This window comes from Mesoplodon mirus, assembly GCF_964341445.2.
Source record: "Mesoplodon mirus genome assembly, chromosome: 13".
NCBI classification, from domain to species: domain Eukaryota; kingdom Metazoa; phylum Chordata; class Mammalia; order Artiodactyla; family Ziphiidae; genus Mesoplodon; species Mesoplodon mirus.
In genome coordinates, this window is record NC_138989.1 from 89,227,793 (window position 1) to 89,254,843 (window position 27,051).

Consider the following 27,051-nt stretch of genomic DNA (forward strand, 5'->3'; position numbering starts at 1 on the left):
CGGGCGGGCGCGGGGCCCCAGCGGGTGCGGCGAGAGCAGCGGGGGACGCAGCGCCGCTGCGGTCGCCCAGCGGTAGGTAACCCCGGCCTGCGCCGACGCCCCTGGCCCGGCCCGGCCCGGCCAGCGAAGTCCCGGCGGCGGCCCCGCCCCATCCCGCCCACACCTCGCGGCCCGGGGCCGCCTCACGAATCCCGCGACGTTCTCCCGGCGCGGGGCTCGCCGCCACAAGGGCACCCGTCGTTCCTCCGAGTCACGTGGGGGCCGGGGGTGGGGAGGGGGCGGGGATGGGGGTTCGGGGGGCGGGGCGGGGGGACGGGACCGGGGTGAGGGGGACTCGGGGACTGGGCGGCGGCAGGGGAGGGCCGGGCGTGCGGAGGGCGGCGGGACGGGGACCCGGGGAGCCGCCCGGAGCGAGTGCGGACGCGGGCCGAGCGGATGCGAGCTCACCCGGCCTGCCCTGTGGCGGCTGTCTCTCAGGAGGAGAGAACAGCCGGTAGCAAAGCCCAGTTCCTTCACCCCTGCATATTGACCACATGCAGTTGTTGACATGAACGTTTTAACTTTTCATATGTCGTCGCTTACTGCGTTGACGTACAGTCTGTGTGCAGAATTTCTCCTCTCACTTGGCTTTGGAACGTCCAAACCTGTAGCCACCAGTTCACCCTGTACACAGTTGCAAAATGATAAGTAGTTAAATATTTAAAGTATTTTCTTTGAATTTGAATGGGAGGCTTACCTGAATGCTCTTAAAACTCGTTCTAATTGAATGGAATGGGTAATGGCAGCCTCTTGAGACCTGAAGGACTCTTCTGTGTGGTGATTTACAATGCAGATGGGCAAGTGCCGGCGGACACCGGCGGGTACCCAGGTCTCGCCAGATAGGTGGGGCGGAGAGTCAAGGTTGTGGGGAGCGTCTTGGGGAGAGGACCGCGTGAAAAGTGCGTCTTGTGGGAAGTGCGTGTTCATCTTTGGAAGTCAAGTAATGCATGCGTGACTTACTTAGAGCTGAACGAACTTTGATATTCTGGTTGGAGATGCAGCTGTGTTGAGCCAGTGGTCTTTAGGCGTGCAAGTGACAGACCTGTGTGCAGGAAGGGAACTGGTGCTGGCCTGGAGGATGGACCGGAGTGGGGCGGAGATGCTCACTTGTCCGTCTGAGCAGTGGTGAGGACGTGGGAGCTGGATTTAGGGTTAGGAATTGAAGGTCGGTGACGGGAGGTGAAGGTGGAGTTGTTACAGGATTTTTAGCTGGAGAAATCTGGGACACCTTTTAAAGTTGATCCCAGGTTTGCGATATGCTTTTGGTGAATTTGTGGTTGAAGTCCCTTTGAGGGGTCACGCCCCAGCTTTCTGCCGTGGCCGCCACTCTGGATGTCACACACCTGTTAGGGCAGTGTGTTACAAGTGGGGAGACTGACTGAAAGATGATGACTTGCTGAAGGCCACAAGTCTGAGAAGGGGTCTTCCTGTGTTTGAACCCAGACCTTTGAATCTTGCTTTCATGCATTGTATAAATACTATGTGTTTTTTTTTTTTTAATTAATTAATTAATTAATTAATTAATGGCTGCGTTGGGTCTTCGTTGCTGCGCGCGGGCTTTCTCTAGTTGCGGCGAGCCGGGGCTTCTCTTCCTTGCGGTGCGTGGGCTTCTTTTTGCAGTGGCTTCTCTTGTTGTGGGTCACGGGCTCTAGGCGTGCGGGCTTCAGTAGTTGTGGCTCCCGGGCTTCAGTAGTTGTGGCGCACAGACGTAGTTGCTCCGCGACATGTGGGATCTTCCCGGACCAGGGCTCGAACCCGTGTCCCCTGCATTGGCAGGCGGATTCTTATCCACTGCGCCCCCTGGGAAATCCCTGAATATTTATGTGTTTTTAAAGTTACTTAAAAACAAAAAACAACAAACCTGTATTCCAATAGTTGGGACATTTCATTTAGATTTTTTGGAGTTAGATAATGGCAAACTCACAGTCTTATGTTCTAAGTGCTTTTCTTGTATTAGACTGTTCTTTCTCAAAAGCACTTCTCAGAGTAGCTGTGCAGTCCGTTTCACAGAAGGAACTAAGGCCCCAGGATTAAGTGACTTGTCAAAGATCACACAGCTAGTCAACTGTGGAGCTGATTTGAACTCAGGCAGCGCAGCTCCAGAATCCTTTGCTCGTGAGATGATTGTGTGGGGTTGCTTCTGAAGTGAAGTCTTTTTAGAACTTAGATTTCACAGGAACTCAAAAGAAAGTTCTGTGGCTTTAAAAAGTATTATTTATTACCTGAATGATTTTCTTTTTTGTAGTGTATTTTTTCAATAATGGAATATTCTTAAATCATGATACTAAAAAGCAACGAAAGAAACCCTTTAAGTGCCTCTTTGGGAAGTAATATTTTCTTGTGCACATCAGCGCAATTTTTGGTAGTTCAGTGTCTACCACACACTGTGAAATTAAAGGTAATTTACTGTGAACAGAGGTTGATAGATTAGTGCAGCTGCATTAGCCTGCTGTTTCCTAATGGTGAAGATACAGATTTAATTGAGTACTAAGAATATATAGAGAACAGCATCAATAAAGGATCTATAGATATGGAAGCATTGAACAACTTCTCTCCTAGTTAATTAATCCACTAGGTCCTCTATGGAATCTTTCATCTCTTAGAATGGAGAAATAATGGTAAAAGTCACCTTCTGTTCCCCAGAGTGATTGGCAACAGTAGACCAGGATTTTGAAAGAATTGTTTTAAGGTTATGACACTTCTGTGATTTACCGATATTTTATTTTTTATCTTTACTTGGTTTCCCTAAAACAGCAAACTGCTGAAAAGGGGAAACTTTTTTTTTTTTTTTAAATTAAGAATGGATCTGTGTGTTTGTTTTGGGAGGGGGCGGGCAACCACAATAGCAATGATGAGGGAATGGGGGCACTTACAGTTGAGAATAAAAAGCTCCTATTCTCCAAATTCAAGAAGACAGACTTCCTTGGCCCTCCTCCCAAGCCTTGAACAAGTAACTGCAGAGCCCTCTAAAACTTGCCTCGTCACTGGAAGCCTCTCTTCAGTGCCTTCCTCCTGAGGGCCGGCCTGTCAGTAGCAGCCTTGGGAACCATGCTGTGAAAATCGGCCAATCCCTAAACTGCGTGACAGTGTACCGATCCCTGTGCTCCTTGCTTCTCAAAACTGTGAGAAGATCAGCACTTGCTACGGAAGGCCAGATTTCTTTGCAAGCAAAAAATTTAGCTTTTTTGTTTTGGATATATGTGGATGGTGGTCTTAACCTTGGACAATCCTATTTACCAGCTTTGGGGAAAGAAGGACCCCAAAGGATAGAGAGGACAGTGGGGCTTCAAGGGGGAGATAACGGCAGGTCTGGTAGAGTGAGTGGGAAGCGTGAAGAAGGCTTTTTGTTGAGGCTTTGCTCTGGCCAAGGAGGCCAGTCTGGGCTTGAAAGTGACCTTGTGCTTAATATTTAGGAATGCCACCACGAGGTTCTTGACAGCTCCTCTGTTAAATTATGCTTTTGAAGCCTAGAATCCAATTCAGTGAATTTTATTGTTAATAATTTTATTATTAGGTTTTTTTTTGTTGTTGTTGGTACGCGGGCCTCTCACTGTTGCGGCCTCTCCCGTTGCGGAGCACAGGCTCCGGACGCGCAGGCTCAGCAGCCATGGCTCACGGGCCCAGCCGTTCCGCGGCATGTGGGATCTTCCCGGACCGGGGCACGAACCCGTGTCCCTTGCATCGGCAGGCGGACTCTCAGCCACTGTGCCACCAGGGAGGCCCTAATTTTATTATTTTTAACTTTACTTCCTATGATTTTTATATCTCCCAATTCTAAAATAATAAATGATCCTTCAAGCTCACTTTCTACTGAGCCTGAGATATACTTGTCTGAAAAGCGTGTCCATTCCAAATCAGCTTCTCAAATACTTCATGTTTCTTTATTACCCACGAAAAGGTCCTCCCACTGTTAACCCTCCCTGCCCTACTCATCTCGTTTTATTCCAGTCCACCTTTTTGGTTTTACTTACCTTTTGCCCAGTATATTCAGACTTTTACTACCTTACCTTAGTCATTTTCTGATGCTGATCTATTCACTTGGAATGTCTTGGACTCCAACTCACCAACCCTCCATATCCTTTGCATTTTGAACCTCAGTGATAGGCCCAGATGTGCAAAGAAAACGATTCCTGCCCTGAAGAAGTTCAGTCCAATAGGGAAAATAGGTATAGAAGTAAATAATTACAACGTAGTGAGGTGAGTGCGATGAAGTAAGTATAAACTGGCCACTCTGGGAATTCCTCGGAGGGGCACCAAGCTTATCCTTGAGGGAGAAGGGGTTATAAGAGGGTATAGAAGTGGAATTGCAGACTTACAGAAATGGTTATTTAAAATCCTGGAAGATACTGCCGGTTGTCCTCTAAACATGTAGAAATTACCGTTTTTCTACTTATCCTCACTACCAGTGGGTATTATCAATCTTTAAGTTACTGTTTTGATGATAGAAAATTGGCATTCATTTTTTTACCTGGCATTTCTTTAACTCGAGCTTAACTGATTTTGTTTTATAGCTTGCACATTAAAACCTTTTTTGAAATAGTTTCAGATTTATAGAAAGTTGCAAGTACAGTACAAAGAACTTCTTCCCCTGAATCATTTGAAACTAAGTTGACAAAAATGATGCCACGTTACCCCCAATATTGTCTGTTTCCTACAATAAGAACATTCTCATATATATCCAGAACACAACCATCAAAATTAGGATATCAGTTTATTACCATCTAATCCTCAGACTCCATTGAAGTTTTGCCAGTTGTTCCAATAACATCATTTATAGTAAAGAATCTAGTTAGAATTGCGCATTGTATTTAACTATCTTTAGTCTCTCTCAATCTGGAACAGTTGTTAGTTTTTCCTTCCATGATCTTTTTCTAAGTGTATAATTAGTTGATTTTTAGTAAATTTACAGAGTTGTGCAACCAACAACACAATCTAATATTAGAACATTTTCAGCACTCTCCCCAAAAACCTATCCATGTGCAGTTACTACCTGTTCCCACCCGCAGCTGACTGCTAATCTACCTTCTATCTCCGTAGATTTGTCTTTTCTGAACATTTCATGTAAATGGAATCAGTCAGTATGAGGACTTTTGCGTCTGGCTTCTTTCACTTAGCATCATGTTTTCGAGATTCATTCATGTTGTAGCGTGCATCAGTACCTAGTTACTTCTATTGCCAGATAGTATTCTGTGGTATGGGTATGCCATATTTTGTTCATCCATTCACCATTTGGTGGACACTTGGGTTGTTTCCACATTTGGCTATTATGAATAGTGCTCCCTTGTATCATTTGGACACTTTTGAAGATTGCAGGTTAGGTATTTTGTAGTGTCTCTTAACTGAATGTCTGCCAGACTTCTGTGAATTACACTTTCCCCTTTGGTTATTAACAAGTATTTTATGGGGAGATGCTTGGAAACCATGTAACATATCCCATTCCTCACTAAACTTTCAATTTATTAAATTGTTTATGTTACCATGGACTTAAGTTTATATTCTAGTGGGTTATATTTTGGTTACTATTTCTTAATACCAAACCACCCCAAAACTTTGTAGACTGAAACATTTTATTTAAAAATCTCAGTAATTCTTTGGGTCAGGAGTTCAGGTGGGATCAGGGAGGATGGCTTGTTTATATTCCACAGTGTCTGGGGCCTCATCTGGAAAGACTCAAAGGCTCAGGGTGACTGGACAGCTGCAGGCTGTAGAGCATCTTCACTCTTGTGTCTGCTGGTTGATGTGGAACCTCTCCATGTGGGCTAGTTGAACTTCTTACAATAAGGAGTCTAGATTCCAAGAGTAATGGTACCCAGAGGGCAGGCAAAAGCATGTGGCATTTTTATGGTCTACCTTTGGAATTCACATGGCATTACTTCTGCCATACTTCAGTGGTTGAGGTTGCCACAAAGTTCTGCCCAGGTTCAAAGGGTGGGAGCATAGATGCCCCTACTTTTTGGGAGGAGTGTCAAGGACATATTTTAAGGAAAGCATGTGGGATGGGAGATACTGTTACACTATCTTTGGAAAATTCAGTGCCACAGGTTAATCTGTTATTGTCATTACTTATTTGGTACCCACATTGTCCCATATTTGGCTTGTGGGAACTTCTTCAAGCTGACTTCTTTTGAGTCCTTTTGACATGTCTCACCATTCTTTGAGCAACTTCGTTATTTTCTGGCATAAGAAATTCTAGGCTCATCTTGTCTTTTATGTGCTCCAGCCCTAGAATCAGCCGTTTTTTCCAAGGAGCCCTGTTTCCTTTTAATGGAAAGTGGTATTTAGAAAGTAAGATTTGAGGGACTTCCCAGGTGGCACAGTGGTTAAGAATCTACCTGCCAATGCAGGGGACACGGGTTCGAGCCCTGGTCTGGGAAGATCCCACATGCTGTGGAGCAACTAAGCCCATGAGCCACAACTACTGAGCCTGCGCTCTAGAGCCTGTGAGCCACAACAACTGAGCCTGTCTGCCACAACTACTGAGCCCATGCCCTGCAACAAGAGAAGCCGCCGCAATGAGAAGCCCGCGTACCACAGTGAAGACTAGCCTCCTCTGTCCGCAACTAGAGAAAGCCTGCACGCAGCAGCAAAGACCCCATGCAGCCAAAAATAAGTAAATAAGTAAATAAATATAATTAAAAAAAAAAAGATTTGGGGCCAAGGAGTGCTCACTGCTACTGGGCTGTGTAACTGCTTCCAGGCTCTCTCAGTGGACAGAGCTATACAATATACACAGACACATTAACAAATGTATTTATTTTTAATCTATGTATGTGTTAAGAATTATGAGGTCACAGCTATACCTCTTATCATGGTCAAGCACCACAGGATTTATTTTAATTTTATGCTTTTTCAGGTATTTTAAAAACAGCTTTATGGAGATGTAATTTACATACCATACACTTAACCTTTTTAAAAAAAATTATTTATTTATTTATTTATTTGGCTCTGCCGGGTCTTAGTTGCGGCACATGGGATCTTCATTGAGGCACGCGGGATCTTTAGTTGCGGCATGCAGGATCTAGTTCCCTGACCAGGGATCGAACCCAGGCTCCCGGCATTGGGAGCGTGGAGTCTTAACCGCTGGACCACCAGGGAAGTCCCCAGGTCACCTATTTAAACCGTACTTACTAAGTGGCTTTTAGTAGGTTCACAGAGTTGTGCATACATCACCACAGTCGATTTTAGAATATTGTCATTATTCCAAAAGGAAACCCTGTTCCCCTTAGCCATCACCTTCCAGTCCACCTCAGCCTTAAGCAACCAGTATTCTCCTTTCTGTCTCTATAGATTTGTCTGTTCCGGATACTTCATATACATTGAATCATATAATATGTGGTCCTTGGTGTCTGGCTCCTTTCACATAGCATAATGTTCCCTCACACAGGATCTTCGTTGAGGCACGTGGGATCTTTAGTTGAGGCACGAGGGCTTCTCTTTAGTTGTGGCTTATGGGCTCAGTAGTTATGGCCCACGGGCTTAGTTGCTCCGCGGTTTGTGGGATCTTCCCAGACCAGGGATTGAACCTGTGTCCCCTGCATTGGCAGGCGGCTTGTTAACCACTGCGCCACCAGGGAAGTCCCCTTTGCCCATTTTTAAGTTGGGTTATTTATTTGCCTTTTAATTATTGTTATAAGAGTTCTTTATGTATTCTGGATATGTTTCTTATCAGAAATAAGATTTACAAATATTTTCTCCCATTTTGTGGATTCTCTTTTCGCTTTTTTGATGGTTTCCTTCAAAGCCGGTAGGTCTTTAATTTTGATGAAGTCCAACTTATCTATTTTTTCTTTTGTTGCTAGTGCTTTTTGGTGTCATATCTAAGAATCCATTGCCAAATCCAAGGTCATGAAGATTTATGCCTATGTTTTCTTCTGAGAGTTTTAAAATTTCACCTTGTGCATGTGCATGTATGATCCATTTTGAGTTAATTTTTGTGTATGGTATAAGAGAAGAGTCCAACTTCATTCTTTGGTATGTGGAAATCTAATTGTCCCAGAATAAAAATTACTCTGCTTTACCAGCCCTGTTTTAAAAATTTTTACGTGTGTGTGTGTGTGCGTGTGCGTGTATGTGTATATGCACTTATTACAGTTTTGTTTTCTTCCCTTTTAAGGAAAATTTCAAAAATGTTTCAAATTCCCGTGGAGAATCTTGACAACATCAGGAAGGTACGGAAAAAGGTGAAAAGTATTCTTGTGGATATTGGGCTTGACACCTGCAAGGAGTTGCTGAAGGTAAGAAGACATAAGTAACAGATTAAGAGAAAACAGTAATATTGGAGATACTGGGGGTGGTGAGATTTGAACTGGGAGGTTTTGGAGAATGGGTAAGATGCCTCAAGATGGAGATTGCCGACTCTTGAAATGAGGCATGGGAATAGCATTCGTTTTTATTCATGTCTTTGACTTAAAGTGGGCTACTTGAGGCTCTTCCAGTTTTTAACCTTACTTTTAGGAGGGACCGTTTATAGTCATTAGTTGCAACATATCTTTGTTCTTGATCTTTGAGGGGAATGTCTTGAATTATATAAATTATTTTAGCAGAAGAAAACTAACTCAATTTTCCAGTATTGTTAGAGTGATCGTCAAATGGGGATGCATACTTGTATGATAGGGTTGTTTGTTTTCTTCTGTTTTTTTCTGATTTGTGAATTTAATACATTCAGTCTTATAAAAGTTTAAAAATTAAGGTCACAGTCACACACTTTATTGATAAATTATGTTCTCATATAATTTTATCTTTTCTTATAACTTGAGAATGTATGGCTGGCATAAAGAAATAAAAATTGTTAAATAAAGCTTGCTTTGTAGCTTTATAGCCACTTATAATTCTATGCATGTTTAATTCATAGCTATTGAAATAGGGACCGTGTCTGCTTTGAATTTTTCAGACTTGTGAAGAATTCAATTCAAGGTGTTATTGGCCTGGGAAGAGTTCAGTTTCTAAATTTTCAAATCTCAGACTTTGAACCAGATTGACTTTTATTTATAAAAAGGTGTTCAGGTGTTCTGATGCTGAAAGACCAATACTTAACCAGGATTCTCATTAATGGTCAGAATTGATTTTTGCTCTAAAGTAAAATTTCTGAAAGAAAGACCTCAAATAGTTATCTTCAAACATTACCACCCCAGAGAGATCTTCCCCCTAAAATGCTGCCCTTTTCACTTTGTTATCTTACCTGTTCTGTTTTTCTTCAGAACTCCTGCAATACCTGATGTTATTTGTTTATCTGTATCCCTCACTTGAATGTAAGAAGGCATGGACCACATTGTTTTGTTATCCACTCTATTACCTGTACATGCTTAACATATATATTTTTTTTAACTAATATTTTTCAACTAATATTTGAATGAAAGTAAAACCCAAGTAGAGAAGTACTTTTAATCGCAGACTGTGCCTGAAAGTTTATTTGGAAATAAAAGGTTGGGAGATACTGAATTGGAAGCTCTTAGACACATTGTTCAAGAACAGCCTTAAAGTGAGAGTACTGTCATTGTTCTTGCAGCTCTGTCTGTAAGTCATATTTTATGCATGAGGAAGAAAGCAGGATAATTTTTTGGAGACAGGTTTGAGAAGGTAGATAGTGGACACATTGTCCATTAATAATAGATAAGTATGCAAGTTTAATATTTGCAGAGAATATAAAAATAACAAGCTAAGAGCACAATATGTATAGACTGAGGAAATTTCAAATGATGACGTATGAGAAAGTTTTTGGAATGGTGCCTGGCACGTGGTAGATGCTCAAAAAATGTACCCTGAAGGTATAGCAGTGCCTTCAGTAACAGACTGAAACTCTTTTTGGAATATTTGGGGGATAAAGGCATGGCTTTCATTTTAGTCCTGGCTAGTAGCTAATGGTGTGACCTTGGGCAAATCTGTTACTCTTTGGGCCTCAGTGTCCTCATTCTAAGGAATGTAGAGAATTAGTCAGGATACTTACCGTTGAAGGGGGTTGACAGTCTAGCAGGAGCTGAGACAAACTTGCAACAATCATAGCGAGAAACAGACAGATCACTTCTAGCTGAGGAGGCTAGAACAGCCTTTATGGAGGAGATGGGATTTGAACTGTTTTTTGTTTGTTTTTATTTGTTTATTTATTTATTTATTTTTGGTCGTGCCGTATGGCATGAGGGATATTAGTTCCCCAGCCAGGGATAGAACCCATGCCCCCTGCAATAGAAACACAGAGTCTTAACCACTGGACCGCCAGGGAAGTCCCCGTGTTTTTAAAGATAGGGTAGGATTCTCCAGTGGAATTAGGAAGAGTATTTCAGGAACATGGAATTTAGAATCACAACCCAGTTGACTAACCCCCATCAAACTAGGCTACGTGAATTCAGTTTTTAAAACAAGTGTTCTATTTGGAAATAATAATTCAAACTTACAGAATAGTTACAAGAATGAAAATAGTACAGGGAACACTCATTCCCCTTGACCCAGACTTACCGGTTGTTAACATTCCCTCCCATTTGCGTTAATATTCGCACACTCTTGCTCGTGCTGTGTATGTAGTATTTTTCCCTGAGCCACTTAAGTAGGTTGCTTTTCTCATGACCCTTATCACCTAAATACTTAAAGTGTGTGTTTGCTAAGAATAAGATTAGTTTCTTATATTGCCACAGGATGGTTATCAACTTAGGTAAATTTAACATTGATATAACATTTTTGTCTCATCATTTATAGCATTTTTCCCCCTGTCATTGGTGGACCCAATCTAGGGTCAGGTGTTGCCTTTGGTTGTCATCTGTCTTGAGTCTCCTTTAATGTGAATTTACTTTTTAAATGGAATTTTGTTACAGAATTAGTTTTATTTTTAGGTAAAATGCCAGTAACAACTAAAATTTTTCATCCTGGAGTCCTTTGTTTTTGACATGGCGTAAAAACTGGACATTCCTCACTAACTTGCTTCCTCAGTCAGCCTAAGAATTGTTTACTCATCTGAATTTGTTCAGGACTGTTTACTTTTTCTTTCCAAGACTATAGTGACACAGAAACGTACATACTTCACAAGAGAAAAGTAAGAGATTTGAATGGCATATCAGAATTGTTAGTTAATTAACTATTGGGTTAAATTTTACTAATTCTTTTGGGGGAAAATTTTTGTTTTATTAATTTGTAGTTGGTCCTATATTTTGAAAAATTTTTGAAAATTCAAGCAATGTAGAAGTTCATTATAGAAAAATTAGAAAATATACACAAACTGAGAGGAAAAAAATGACTCACTTGTAAACCGTTACCCCAGAATCTCCATGGTAAACACTGTTATATCTTTCCAGATTTTTAGAAACAGGACTTGATCTAACTATATAAAATACTGTCCTAGTAGCTTTGTTCTTACTTTTCACTGAATCTCATATGAAGAACTTCTTTCCATGTCAAATGCATTTATTCTTAATCCATTGTATTATTTAGAGTCTCTTGGTCTCAAGCAACGAAAACCAGTACTGACCAAGTTAAGCAAGAGGGAATTTATCTGAAGTCTGTGGGCGCTTACAGAGAGTCAGCCCTGGGAACACCTGCCCACGTGGTCCTTTCCGTTTCCTTAGCCAGCATTTCAGGTTTCATAGTGAGAAATCACTCTGCCTTCTCTGATTTCCAAGGTGTATACAACTCCACTTATCCTAAGATTTAGGCCCTCAAATTGTAGGCTGTACAATTCTTGTCAAAAGCCTGGCTGAGAAAAATGAATCTTAGGGGAAATAGGCTCTTCCAAGAACCTTATCTCCTTTTCTAAAAATAGATCTAAACCCTGCTACCCCTTAGAGTATCTTGAGGGGTTTTTTAAAAAGTTAACATTTGGGGCCTTCCCTGGTGGCCCAGTGGTTAAGAATCCGCCTGCCAAGGCAGGGGACATGGGTTCAAGCCCTGGTTCAGGAAGATCCCACATCTGCTGAGCAACTAAGCCTGTGCGCCACAACTCCTGAGCCTGCGCTCGAGAGCCCGTGAGCCACAACTACCAGTCCTTGTGCCACAACTACTGAAGCCCGCGTGCATAGACCCCGTGCTCCACAACAAGAGAAGCCACCGCAACCAGAAGCCTGCCCACCACAACGAAGAGTAGCCCCTGCTCACTGCAACTGGAGAAAGCCCACGTGCAGCAATGAAGACCCAATGCAGCCAAAAATAAATAAATAAAATAAAAATTTTAAAAATAAAATAAATTAGATCAAGATATTTTAAAAAAAAGTTAACATTTGATGAGTTAAATCAAAGGCTAGCTACATAATTTGGAGGGCACTGTGCAAAATGAAAATGTGGGGCCATGGACAGGCCCCACAGGCGCACTGTCCCAACCCACAGCAGATGGGTGACTCCCAAGAGATTGCAACTTCTGTGTCAGGATGCTTCTGTTACCTGGATCCAGGGTGGGCTCAAGGCCCCAAGTTATCTGCCAAACACCTTGGTGCTGCCAGTCCAGGGCTGGGCTGGTTACCACCTTCCTCCTCCTCTCCCCGAGTCTGTGCCTGGCTCCCACCAGGGCGACTGGGGAATATGGACCTCTTGACAACTTGGTTATTGCCCCAGGTGGTGGACAAGAGTCTAGGAGTGGTTGCAGGGTGAGGGGAGTTTGGAGGGTTGTGGAGACCGAGAGCAGGGACAGAATCTGTCCTAGGACGGTGGAGGTAGGACCACACGTGAGCTGATGCTTCAGGCCCCTGACACATGCTCCATGGTCCTATTAGACTTCACTTTATAAAACAAATTCAAAGATGAAATTATTAACACTTTCAAAATGCTGACAACAGGGATTACACCCCAGCACTGGCCTGTGAGCACAGGGCTCTGTGCAACTGCATCGGTCATTTTGAAAACTTTCCCAGTTCTTTATTTTTTTAATTTAGTTTAAAAAAATTTAGTTATTTAACCTCATGTTGAAAATATTATTTCAGTATGTAATCAGTATAAAATAAGTAATGAAACATTTTAACCTCTTTTTTCTCTTAAATCCTCCAAGTGTATTTATAGAATTTTTTTATTATGGTAAGATATATATATAACATAAAATTTGCCATTTTAGCCTTTTTTTGGGGCCACGCTGCACGGCTTGTGGGATGTTATTTCCCTGACCAGGGATCGAACCTGGGCCCTGGCAGTGAAAGCTCTTAGTCCTAACCACTGGACCACCAAGGAATTCTGCATTTTAGCTATTTTTAAGTGTACAGTTCAGTAGCATTAATTATATTCACACTATTTTGCAACTAGATTTTCATCATCTCAAACAAACTCAGTAACCTTTAAGTAGTAACTCCCCATGCCCCACCCCAGCCTCTGATAACCTGTAATCTACTTTATGTCTCTATAGATTTGCCTATTAAAAATAATTCATGTGAGTGGAATCATGCAGTATTGGTCCTTTTGTGACTGGCTTATTTCACTAGCTTAATGTTTTCAAAGTTCATCTATGTGTGGCATGTGTCAAAATCTTAACTCCTTTTTATGGCCAAGTAATATTCCATTATGTAAGCATATACCACATTTTATCAGTTCATCTGTTGATAGACACTTGGGTTGATTCCATCTTTTGGCGGTTGTGAATAATACTGCAGTGAACTTTGGCTCACAGGTATCTGTTTGAGTCCCGGTTTTCAGTTTTAGGGTATATACCTCAGAGAATTGCTGGGTCATGTAATAATTGTTTAGCTTTTTGAGGAACCACCTAACTGTTTCCACAGTGGCTGCACCTTTTTCAGTTCCCACCAGCCATGAATGAGGGGTCCAGTTTACCCACAGCCTTGCTAACATTTGTTTTCTCTTTCAGTCTCTCCCTCTTTCTCTCCCGTCCTCGCCATTGTGGCCACTAATGATGTTGAGCATCTTTTCATGTGCTTATTGCACCTTTGTGTATCTTTGGAGATTTGTATTCAACTCTTGCCCATTTTTAAATTGGATTGTTTGTCCTTTTGTTGTTGAGTTGTAGTTTTTTATGTGTTCTGGATATTAAACCGTTATTAGATATGTTTTGTAGATATCTTCTCCCATTCTTTTTTACTTTCTTGATAATATCTTGATGCACAAAAGTTTTAAATTTTGATGAGGTCCAATTTATTTTCGTGTTTGCAGTGCTTTCTATGTAGTATCTAAGAATCCATTGCCAAATTCAAGTCAAGAAGATTTTCTCCTTTGTTTTTTTCTAAGAGTTTTATGGTTGTAGTTCTTTTTGTTTAGGTTTTGATCCATTTTGAATTAATTTTGTATGTGGTGTGATATAGGGGTCTAACTTTATTCTTTTGCATGTGGAAATCCAGTTGTCTCAGTGCCATTTATTTGACTAATTTTTCCCACATTGAATGGACTTGGCAGCCTTGTAGAAAACGATTTGGCCATAGATGCATGGATTTATTTCTGAACTCTCAATTCTAGTCCATTAATCTATGTGTCTATCCTTATGTTAGTATTATACTGTTTTGATTACCGTAGCTTTGTGATAAGTTTTGAAATTGGGAAGTGTGAGCTCTCCAACTTTTTTCTTTTTTTTTTTTAACATCTTTATTGGAGTATAATTGCTTTACAATGGTGTGTTAGTTTCTTCTGCACTTGCCCTTAGTGTGTTTTCGATTACCTTCATTATTTTACTCAGGTTTCCCCATGTAAAACCCTAAAGGAAGTTTTTTTTCAGAACTCGTGCTAGGAGAGTATGTGGCATGTCTTGAGTGTGCTGGACCCACATCAGGGATCAGTCCTGACCATCCTTTTCATTGCTTGGTCAGCCTCATTAGGCAGGCCCATCCCTTGAATCTCATTAAAATGTACAGGAAACTAGTACTGGGTTGCTTGATTAAAAAAAACAAAAAAACAAAAAACCACAAATGTAATCAGTGGGAAAGTGGAAGAGACATTGGATGTTCTTTCTGTGTATGATGTGTATGTTGCTTAGAGGAAAGATTTCTAATGTATGATGTGGACCCTTGAGGAATCATGAAGTTATTAGGGAGTTACTCCAGTTTCTCTGGTGGCTGCAAATTCAAATGAAGCATTGTCTGAGAATTGAAAGTAATCTCTCCCATTAAATTACTGTTATATATCAAATGTTCATAGATACTGAGGTGATTAATATTATCCAAATTTATTTAAAAGTATTACTCTTCCTATCAGCTTTTGTCATCCTCTGTTTTCTCAATTAACAGCTATCAGAGATACAAATACTGTCACATGGAGGCCAGAAACCTTTGAAGAAGCGGTAGGGAAAAAGGGGATTAAAAAAAGAAGGTCCCTAGGTTAGAGTTTCAAAGTATCTATCAGATTTATTGAGGGAGGATGAGATAGAAGGAATTAATGTTGACTGTCTAGTAGAAATTTGGATCCATGATCATTTTCGCCTTTTTGTCGCCTTGTGGGTTATTACCTTGTAAGCCTTTTTTTCCTACCAGTCTTCTGTTGCATCCTGTCTACTCTGAGGCTCTTCCTGGAGGTACTGTTCTCCCCTCGTAGAAGCCCCAAGGGTCTGCCTTCGGTGCAAAAGCTTGACCACTCTTGCACTTGCTTCTCACTGCACTGCACCACGTTCCTTTCTGCTGTTCTGCTCAGAGCTGCCATTTCTCAGGCAACTCGTGCACTTAACTTCTTTGCATCAAGTTACAGATTAGATGAGAACATTTCAACCAATGTTTACAAATTTGGGGTTGCTGCATCTAAATTAGGGAAGCTTAAACAAAAAGAGTGCACTGAACCCACCCCATGTCAATCTTCTGAGACCTATATATGTATAAACAGATTTTAAAAAATGTGTTCATCTATGTTTCTACATCTTATGTACAAAAATATATTGAAATATTCTTAATCCATTTATTTCCTAATAATTGTGTTTTTTTCTTACTGCTCTTCTTTTCCTGCATCTGACAATGGAAAGCGCTCTTTCCTTTAAACCCTTCTCATCGCCTGTGATAGAACATTACTGCTTCCCTCTTCCTTTTGCAGTATTTCCTTATGAAAAATTTAAGCCTACAGAAATACTGAAAGGGTTGTATTGTGAAAACCCATGTACCTACCACGTAAAGTCTACAAAATTAACATGAACATATATCTACACTCATCATTTTATCTTATTTTTTGATGCATTTTAAAGAAAGTTGCAGGCATTGATAAATTTGCGGTTTTTGTATTTGAAGTGAGACTTTCGTAGACAGCACATGATGGTGGTTTGGATCGTGGTTTTTAACCCAATCTGACATTCTCTACCTCTTGTTTGAGTGTTTAGACCAGAGGTAGGCAAACTATGACCCCTGGGCCAAATCTGGCTTGCTGCCCATTTTGTAAATAAACTTTCTTGGAATATAGCCATACTTATCAGTGTTTACATATTGTCTATGGCTGCTTTTGTGCACGATGGTGGGATTGAGTAGTTGTATCAAACAGAGACTGCATGGCTGTCAAAGCCTTCAGTATTTATCGTCTGACTCTTTAAGAAGCAGTTTACCAACCCCTGTTATTTCATGTGATTGTTGACATGATTGGGTTTACACCTCCCATCTCGCTGTTTGTTTTTACCTACCTCATCTGTTCTTTGCTCTCTTTCTTCTTTTTCTGCTTTCGTTTGGGTGAATATTTTTATGATTCCATGTTATCTCCATTTCTGGCGTATCGGCTATGCGTTGTGGGTACCTTCCTCATGTACTACTGATTTCTGTGTAGTGTAGACCCTTACAGCAGCTTTGCTTTCATGTCCCCTTGCAGCTTTGTGCGGTTGTTGTCACATAGGTTACCTCTATATACGTTACAAACCTCACAGGAAAAGCAGTGTGTAATCCAGTTTAAATCCTTGCAATAATTTGCACTTGTCTCTAGTTCTGCATTGACTTGGTAGCAGTGTATTAGCCTAGGTATAGTCCAAGGCAGATGTGATATTAATTGTCATTCTTCGGCTTAACTAATTATTTTATATTAAAATAATCTTATTATTTAAAAAAAACCAGTAATATATACTGTGAAAGTTAGAAAGTACAGGTTATCATTTCTTTTTTTTTTTTTTGCGGTACACGGGCTTCTCACCGTTGTGGCCTCTCCCGCTGCGGAGCACAGGCTCCGGAGGGCAGGCCCAGCCGCCATGGCCCACGGGCCCAGCCGCTCCGTGGCACGCGGGATTCTCCCGGACCGGGGCACGAATCCGTGTCCCCTGCATCGGCAGGCGGACTCTCAACCACTGCGCCACCAGGGAAGCCCTATCATTTCTTTAGAAAATAGAAATATTAAATGCCACGTACCTACCATTCAGAGGTTTAGCTTTCTCTTTATGTGTGTAAACATATAAATATAAATGTGTGTAGTATTTACCACAGTGAGCTCATATCGCTCACACTCTTTTATTGCATGCTTTTTTCAGTTACCTTCATCTTTCTGTGTCATTAAATGTTCATCCTGTCTAATACCCAGTCCATATTCAGATTTCTCCAGTTCCCCCCAAATATTTTTCACACTCTGTCTCTTTGAAATGGAATTCAGTCTGGACCCTGCTGCATCTGGCTTTAGGGTCTTAGAGTCACGTCCCTTTCCCTCTTGCCGTCCCTGTGGTGGTGTTAGCCACACACTTGAGCCCCTACGTCATTCCCCACCCTGACACTCTTCTCTGTGGTGCTCGCGCTGATGGAAGACAGTGTCTGCTCATGCAGTTTCTGTCTTTCAGAACTTACTTGTGGAAATCTCATCTGTTTATTTCTTACAAAACTGTTACTCTTTAAAAAATATATATATTTATATATATTTTTGAATTTACGGAAGACTAAAGACATGGAAAAAAATCCAGCACCCTAACAAAGTACGGCCAGGAAGGAAATCAACTCTGTAATAGGACGGCTTAATGAACTACAAACAAGAAAGGATGGGAAAGGAAGAAAAAAATGTGCATTGAATTTAAGACACTGTAAAAACTCGGAAGGCATATTCATTTACTATTCAAGTGTAAACTCAGTAAGTACTTGGCATAAATTAAAAGGCCGCTGCTGAGGTACAAAGACTGTAATATTAACTTGGATTATTTCAACATTTTCTCCAGGTCTCCAACTTGATGGGAACTGTCACAACTTGCCATGGGCTGCATTTTCATCTCACTCTTCCCAAGTAGATTTCTTAGGTGCCACGTAATCCCATCAGGTTCTAATTAAATATTTCTTTATCTTCTGAAATTATGTAATAATCTCTCTTTTTCTCCCTTTTTAAAAGGACCTTAAAGGCTTTGATCCAGGAGAGAAGTACTTTTATAACACATCATGGGGAGATATTTCTCTCTGGGAACCTTCTGGAAAGAAAGTGGTATGTATTTTTATTTTTGATTTTCATGTTTCCTAAGAACCTGGGGGTAAGTGTCAACTTAGTTCTGAGGAACATCATATGTTTTGGGGTTGCAGATGAATGAATGGGAGGAGGAGGAGGTGTAGTGTAAATATTCAGGGAAGTAGAAAGAAAAACAAAGTTAAACGTTTTGTAATATAGGATTATTGATGCTTTGAGAGTTTTCCGCCTATCAAGTTGGTAAAGTGATGTAGTGAAACTATTATTTGTCCTTGATTATTATATGTCCCTGATGTAAGAAGGGCTTCTGATTTATATAACTATTCTCAGTAAAAAGAAATGTCATGACTTTATATGTAATGAAGGTACATCCTGGTTTCAAAAATTAAAATAAGAATATGGAGTTTGAATCGAGGAACACAGTTTATAATAATTTGAAGCCTCATACTTAAGCAGATTCGAGCTAAAATATGTGACATACTGCTGAATTCTCCTTAAAGTGTTTTCTTCTGGAAAACCCTTCCTACCCCCCAGCCACTGGACTAGCACCTTCATCAGCGTCAAGCTAGCGTGTCCCTGATACGACTTCACTGTCTCCCCTCACCGCTTCCCCCACCCCATTTGGCCAGATCGTGTTGACCTTAAGAATTCTGGCTTTAAAAACAAATTCCTGTAGCCAGTGAGTCATTTTTCTGTCAGAATTTTACTTAAAAAAATTTCCGTTGTCACCTTGTCCTGAGTCCTGCTTTCTGCCTCTATTTTGTGTCTCTTTACCTCCTTAACCCGGAACTCCCCTTTCTACCCACAGATACAGGATTCCTTGAACCTGCTTTGATTTGGTTATTCTGCTCAGAACAGCTCATGGCTATTCAAATATGCCTTGTTTTGAAGACCCTGGCTTTGTGAATATTTTCTTGGGCCTCCCTGATTTTTCTCATCCAAATTCTTAAAAGATTCTGTAACATAACATGCAGTATAATGTATAATGATATGCTTTTCATCAAGAAACATATTTTGAATTCCTGTTAAAAAGTAGGTAAAACTTTGAGTGCTTGATACAAAGAGGTGAAAATTAGGGTTCTTTTCCTCAGGGAGTTTATCTTTTTGTTCGGGTGAATAGGGCCTGGCATAAAAAGTTAAATAACAATATGAAAGAATGGAGGTTGAATTTGTTAAGTAGATACCATATTGAGAAAAAAACCCATAAACCACTGTTGCCTGGCCTGGTGGAGGCTGTGTTGTCTGCTCGGTTTAGTCCCTTACCCCTCTCTGTGCCGTAGGTAGCTTCTTGCCTTAATTTGTCTCTGGGTAATAGGATGTGTGAACAGAGACAGTTTCGGGCACCGTAGCAGAAAAGTGTGATCCTGCTGGATTATGTGGCTCATGCTGCACAGAAATGAGATGTGCTGGACTTTTGGGTTTGGGACGAAGATGCTCAGGTTATATCAGGTGATGGAACCCAGCTGTTGTGGGACCTGAGGCTGAGGCCTTAGGCTGACGGGGAGACAGGGACTATCACGGGGACAGGATTTCCACCAGCACCCAGAACACCTGGCTCCACTTCTTTTCTGCTGCTCTCCTTGGTTATTTTTTCTAACTCTGTTACAGTGAACCAAGGTCTCACGCTCAAATTGTTTCTGACTGGTCACTGTCCTAGAACTTTCACATACAAGCTTTTCTCTGAACATTTTGTCAGGGATTTTGTGCTTACGGACTTACTGTTTATTTTCCATTTTAATAGGTTTGTAGTGGTATCTGCTCTGGTGTTAGTTTGCATTTCCCTAGTGACTAATGATGTTGAGCATCTTTTCGTGTGTTTGGCATCTGGATCCCTCTTTAAAGTATTTGATGCTTAAAATGTTTTGCCAGTTTTCTAAAAATTGGGTTATATGTTTTCTTATTGAGACTTGAACATGTCCACAAAAGTGATTCTGGACACAAGTCCTTTATTAGATATGTGGTTTGCAAATATTGTCTCCTAGCTTGTGGCTTGTCTTTTTATCTTTTAAACAGTGTCTTTCAAAGAGCAGATTTCTTACTTTGATGAAGTCCTGTTTATCATTGATTTCTATTATGGCTCATACTTATGGTGTCATATTTAAGAAACCTTTTCTTAACCCAAAGACCTGTTCAATACTAACAGACAGTAACAAGTTGTTAGTAAGTGTTATTGACTCTGTAACTGGGTATAATTTTCATTCGGTATCTGGTTTTTCAGTATAGCATTTTGTGGAGTATAAGATGCACCGTTTTAAAATGAACCACTAATGAAACTGAAGTAATACTTCACACTGAAGCTGTGTTGCAGCATTGAACTGTCAGTTGTAAGGTGTTTTCAGATTTCAGAGATATTAAAATATGGGGGGAAGAGTGTGTCAGAATCAGTGAAAAATGTTTTTCTTACTTGGGGATCTGTGGTTGGCTGTTGCCCAGGTTTATTATAGATCCTCCTGGAAGTGCCAGAACCTGGGATTTCTAATTGCTGGGAAAGCAGTAGTAACATGTTGTTGAATGAGTTTGGGTGATTTCTCTGAGCAGTGACCCAAGAGGAAAACGGCATGACTAGGAGAGAAGGCGACAAAACCCACAGGAGGGGAGTATGTGTGTGTGTGTATGAGAGTGGTCACGAGAGCACAGATCTGGGAGGGAGCGGGGTGGCCTGTGGCCACTGCAATAGCTGGAAAAAGGGTTGCAGAACGGGAAGGCCTCTGCCCCAGCGTTTAACCTGTCCTCACCTTAACCTTCCTCCTTTGTGAAACTAGGGCCCGTGTTTCCTGGGGCACCAGCTCTGGGGTCCGGAGGCTGTCATACTGCTCCAGGTTGTCAGACCAGCAAGGTTTCCTGGATGCTCGAACAGACTGCTCCTCAGTTGGCCAGCTGCTGTACAGATGTCTGTTCTTGTGCCCCAAGCTTGTTGAATTTCCCATATTTGCCTTACAGAGAATTACCATACTGTCAGAGTTACAGTGTGGCCTGAACTTACCTCAGGATTATTCACAGTGAGTTAGGCACAGTCCCTCTTTCTTCAGAGCTTGTCGCATGGTTTATTGGCTACTTGCTTGTGCCATGCGCCGTCTGTGTGTCTCCTGCCTTCTCCAGGAATCTGGGAAATGGAAGACAGTGGTGATGGGGTTAACAGTTTGCAGGTTTGCTTATATTAGATAAATTCCAGGAGTTTTAGAATTTGGACTAAAAATGACATTGGAAGTAAGAGAAGTGGGATGAGAAGGGGAGAAAATAACTTTTTCATGCAGAAAATTGAGTTTATTTTAATTATTTGCAGTTAGGACTGCATCAATTCAAAGTATAGGACTAAGTGATGGGATTTGTGGTTTAATGGCTGGCTTGGAAACAGGGTTCAGCTAGCTGTGATTTTGGGACCAAACTGTGTTTGTATGGCCTACATGCTGAGAATAGTTGTTACATTTTTAAATGTTTGAGAAGGAAAGAAAATGAAAAGAATACTGTTTTGTGACATGTGAAAATTTGAATTAGGGTCTCTAGTGTTATTTACACATTATCCGTGGGTACTTTTCCCTTACAACACAGCACTAGATCTAGACAGTTCGAAGAAACAGAATCATATACTTGTCAACTGTAGAAGGTGTAGCATCTGATAGTTTTATTAAACTATGCTTGACTTTCTTTTCTTTTAACAGAGATATCGAACAAAACCATACTGTTGTAGCCTCTGTAAATACTCCACAAAAGTGCTTACTTCATTCAAAAATCATTTACATCGTTACCATGAAGATGAAATTGACCAAGAGCTGGTGATCCCTTGTCCAAACTGTGTGTTTTCCTCTCAACCCAGAGTTGTGGGAAGGCACTTCAGAATGTTTCATGCACCTGCTCGGAAAGTCCAGAACTACACTGTGAATATTTTAGGTGAAACGAGCTCATCTAGGAGCGATGTGATAAGTTTTACATGTTTAAAATGTAACTTCTCAAACACTCTGTACTACAGCATGAAGAAGCACGTCCTGGTAGCCCATTTCCACCACTTAATTAATTCCTACTTTGGCCTGAAAACTGAGGAGATGGGTGAGCAACCAAGAGCTGACGACCCCCGTTCTACAGAGAAGATGCCCCTATCCGACAGGTATTACTGTAAAAAGTGCAATGCCAATGCCAGCAGCCAGGATGCTTTAATGTACCACATCTTGACGTCGGATGTACACAGGGATTTGGAGAATAAGCTTAGGTCTGTGATCTCAGAACATATTAAGAAGACTGGACTTTTGAAGCAAATGCATATTGCTCCAAAACCAGCTGCACGTGTGGCTGTACCACCCAACAGCAGTGCTCCGGGCATCCCAGCCGCACCTCCTTGCTTCCACCTTGCCTTGCCGCAGAACAGTCAGAGCCAGACTGTGGTACAGCCAGTTCAGGGTGCACCCCCTCCGGTGACTGTGGCCTCGGGTGCTTCTGGAAGCCTCACCCACTCCCCGCCTGCTGTTGCCCAGTCTCACGTGACTCTGGTCTCCAGTCCTCTGCAGGTGGGCCAGAGCAGCCTCCCTCTGCCGCCCGCAGCGCCTCAGCCTGTCTTTCTCTCTCGTGGAGTTCCACTGAATCAGGCAGCAAAGCCTCCCGTGCTTCCCTTGACTCAGCCAGTGCGACCTGTAAATACGTCTGTCAGAGCCGGTGTCCTCCCCATAAACCAGACCATCCGCCCGGGGCTTTTGCCCCTCAACCAGCCTGTTGGACCCATAAGCAGACCAGTTGGGCCTGGAGTTCTTTCGGTAAATAGACCTGTTGCGTCTGGTGTCCTTCCTGTCAACCCCTCTGTCACCCCTGGAGTTCTTCAGGCGGTCTCGCCAGGGGTGATTTCTGTGAGTCGGACAGTCCCGTCAGGGGTCCTTCCTGCGGGACAGATGACCCCTGCTGGGGTTATCCCTTCAGGACAGACAGCAACTTCCGGGGTTCTCCCTGCTGGCCAGGTGGTTCAGTCAGGGGTGCTCCCCGTTGGCCAGACAGCCCCGTCGGGGGTGCTCCCCACGGGGCTGACGGTCCCGCCGCGGGTGCTCCCTCCCGGCCAGACGGTCCCACTGAGGGTTCTCCCTGCAGGCCAGGTGGTCCCACCTGGGCTCCTTCCTCCCAACCAGACGGTCTCGTCAGGGGTTCTCCCTGTGAACCAGGGCATGAACTCTGGTGTTCTTCAGCTCAGCCAGCCTGTCGTGTCAGGGGTCCTCCCTGTGGGCCAGCCGGTGAGGCCGGGGGTCCTGCAGCTTAATCAGTCCGTGAGTACCAACATCCTGCCTGCACATCAGCCCATTAGACCCGGGGCTTCGCCAAACACCGCTTTCCTAACGTCAGGCTCTATTCTCAGACAGCTGATACCCACAGGGAAACAAGTGAATGGGATCCCCACATACACACTTGCCCCAGTATCTGTCACTTTGCCTGTGCCCCCTGGAAGTGTCGCCACTGTTGCCCCCCCACAGATGCCCATCCAGCTCCTGCAGTCGGGCACGGCTGCGCAGATGGCCAGCTCCATGGCCAGCCTGCCCTCCCCACCAGTGGTGGTAAATACCACTCAGAATATGTTCGTTCAGCCTTCTTCGTCTGCGGCAGAGGCAAATCAGGTGCTCAGACAGGCAAAGCAGTGGAAAACCTGTCCAGTTTGCAACGAGCTCTTCCCTTCCAATGTCTACCAGGTCCACATGGAAGTGGCACATAAGCACAGCGAATCCAAATCCGCCGAAACCCTGGAGCCGGAAAAGCTGGCGGCATGTGCACCGTTTCTAAAGTGGATGAGAGAGAAAACAGTTCGGTGTTTGTCCTGTAAGTGCTTAGTCTCTGAGGAGGAGCTTATCCGCCACTTACTGGTGCACGGCCTGGGGTGCGTGTTCTGCCCGTGCACTTTCCACGATATTAAAGGCCTCTCAGAGCATAGTAGGGCTATGCACCTCGGGAAGAGGAGACTGCCCGGGGACTATAGTGACAAAGGATTTCAGCTGGATGTTGATGCCAATGGCAGCCTGCTGTTTCCCCACCTTGACTTCATCACCATCTTGCCCAGGGAGGAGCTGGGTGAGCGGGAGGTCTACTTGGCCGTCCTGGCTGGGATACACTCCAAGTCGCTGGTGCCCGTGTACATCAAAGTGAGGCCGCAGACCGAGGGTGCGCCCGGGAGGCCTGGCAACCAGGCGCTGACCTGCCCCTTTTGCTTCGGCACCTTTGTGACGGCTGAGGCGTACGAGCTGCATCTGAAGGAGCGGCACCACATCATGCCAACAGTCCACACGATTTTGAAATCTCCGGCTTTCAAGTGCATCCACTGCTGTGGGGTTTACACGGGCAACATGACTCTGGCAGCCATTGCCATACATCTGCTGCGCTGCCGCAGTGCTCCAAAGGACAGCAGCTCGGGCCTGCGGGTCCAGCCTAATTTTATTGACAACAGTGAACTGCTTTTAGTCAACGGCGAGGTGATACACGACTCCAGTTTTTCTGTAAAGAGGAAGATGCCTGATGGCCACTTCGGGGCTGAAGAGCAGAGGGACGGCGCGGAGCGGCCTCTCGTCACGAGCGCTGACACAGAGCCGTCCCCGGAGAAGGCGAGCGCCGTGCCTTCTAAGAGACAGAGGAACGAGGGCAGGACGGAGGCGCTCCTTGTGCACGACGACGCTCTCCAGGTTTTAGCGTTAAATCCCAAAAGATACGAAGACCGTTCTTACGAAGAAAAAAAGCAGTTTCTTAGAGATTATTTCCACAAGAGACCATATCCCAGTAAAAAGGAAATAGAACTGTTATCCTCACTCTTATGGGTGTGGAAAATTGACGTGGCTTCATTTTTTGGAAAAAGAAGGTATATTTGCATGAAAGCAATAAAAAGTCATAAGCCTTCTGTACTTTTAGGCTTTGATATGTCTGAACTTAAAAATGTTAAACACAGATTGAAATTTGACTATGAACCACAAAACTTGTAAAAAAAAATTAGGAAATCTAAAGTACTAGATAATTAGTAGTCTTTTTCAATTGAGATTTTTAAAAATGTTATTTTCTTCACTGTATGTTGAACTAATCAATTTCAGTGGTCTTTATGCTGCTCTTTAGATTTATTTCAGGTGCTCAGAAAGACTTCTATATAAAGAACTGAATAGTTCTTTCAAATTTATTGTTTCCTGCAGCTTGATTTTGTAACAGTTGTTTTTCATTTTTTCCTCTGTCATGTAAACGAAATCTTTTGATATTTCATGCATGCCTTGTTTTCCCAGTAGTGTCAGTATCGTATGATAAAAACTGAAATCTATATATGTTTGTTTTTCATTTAAGGAAATTTCAGCTTGTTTCAGAATACTTGATTAACTGCGAATTAAAACTGCTCTCCCTCAGCTTCACAAGTAGCAGCAGATGATACAGTAAATGTTTAGAGAAGTGAGTAGAAGCCCCTGTGACATGTCTGGTTCCTTAAGGATGCACTGCATTAACTTATGCTGATTTCTTCTTGTAAGGTATTTGCTTATTAGATTATACTTTTGATTTACGTTTTTTCAGGTTTGTCCTAACAGCTGTTTTTGACTGTAACTCAGAAAACCAAATGTTTTCATTTGTTAAAAATATACTGAACCTGAAGTCTGGTATTAAAGCTCATAAGTCAAGAGTTATTTTACAAATAAAGTAATTCTGTAGGTACAAAAATACTTCTCAGTGTAGACTTTTCCCCTCTTTTTGATACGCTGATAAGTCTTCTCTCCATTCAAAGATAGGACCATAAATCTTTAGTGCCTTTAGAACAAACACTGAAAACACACACACACGCTCTCCTCCTAACCTAGCTGTTCATACACCAGTGAAAGGGAAGGACTGTGTTACTCAGGAATAAAATGTTGGCCCCTGGGTGTGGCTACTAACTGAAATTTAAACACAGGTTTTCAGGGGTCAGGGTGAAATGAGTAGACCGGAGCGAGGCTCCTGGTTGGTGTATTAAATCTCTGACAGTTTCCTAGAGGTAAACGTATTCATTTTGGGGAAATGGGCTTTCCCATAGCCTAGTTGTCCAGGTTAGTGGGTTGGGGTATTGCCAAGGAGCTCAAGTGTATTACTCTCCTTTGGACAGCTAAGCCTCGGTTTTTTCACACAATATAAAATAACTTAAAGCACCAGAAGCAGTAATGGAGACCATCCAGTTTAGACCTTAAGTCGTAGCGCTGGTGATACACAGCAGAGGCGCCTGTGCAACATACTCAGAAGATAAGACAGTCTCTGGGAAATAAGATAATGTTACCGTACGGATTTTTAAAATATAATAGCTGCATGTCATTGCTATAATGTGCATTTTTGAGGCAGTCGTGAAACTGGTGTGTGATTGTTGGTGTGCTCTGTTGTAAATTCAAAGAGCTTGTTCAAGTTTTTTTTTTTTTTTACCTATTGTTTTCAGAGTGTCTATTTTGAATTAAAACTTGTTACACCACTGCAATAGAATTGTTTAATTCTTTTAACTGTTAAAACATCACGGTGACTCAGGAACAATCTAAACGTGGAAGTAGATACCATACTTATTTTCTAAAAAACATTACTTGTCATTGTGAAAATAAGCACAACCCAGAGGGGCTAACTAATTACAGGGTCACAAAATAGATGTGGCTAGAGATCCTTGCCGTGTCTGGCGGTGGCTGGGAGTCGGCCTTTCTCCAGGTTGTGCTCTGTGCCGAACGGCGCAGCTTGCCGTCTGCATGGTTTGACCCTCCTTCAGTTGTGCACGTTAGGGGTTCTGTTGGCATTGGGGCCTGATCATTCTTTGCTCAGGTGACTGTCCTGCCCACTGCAGGATCGGGGCAGCGT

The 27,051-nt window shown here is 42.5% G+C and overlaps 1 protein-coding gene across 2 annotated transcripts; it reads left to right on the forward strand.

The window, feature by feature from the left end:
• ADNP2 (ADNP homeobox 2) lies at window positions 1–27,051 on the forward strand. 2 transcript variants are annotated; one of them, XM_082640066.1, is made up of 5 exons: window positions 1–72; window positions 8,153–8,273; window positions 18,196–18,285; window positions 21,924–25,075; window positions 25,543–27,050. In XM_082640066.1, the coding sequence occupies exons 2-5, from the start codon at window positions 8,166–8,168 to the stop codon at window positions 25,622–25,624; spliced, it is 3,432 nt and encodes a 1,143-aa protein (XP_082496192.1). In that variant the 5' UTR covers window positions 1–72; window positions 8,153–8,165; the 3' UTR covers window positions 25,625–27,050. The 2 variants fall into 2 exon arrangements, with proteins under 2 accessions (XP_082496192.1, XP_082496191.1); XM_082640065.1 differs by having other exon boundaries at window positions 21,924–27,051.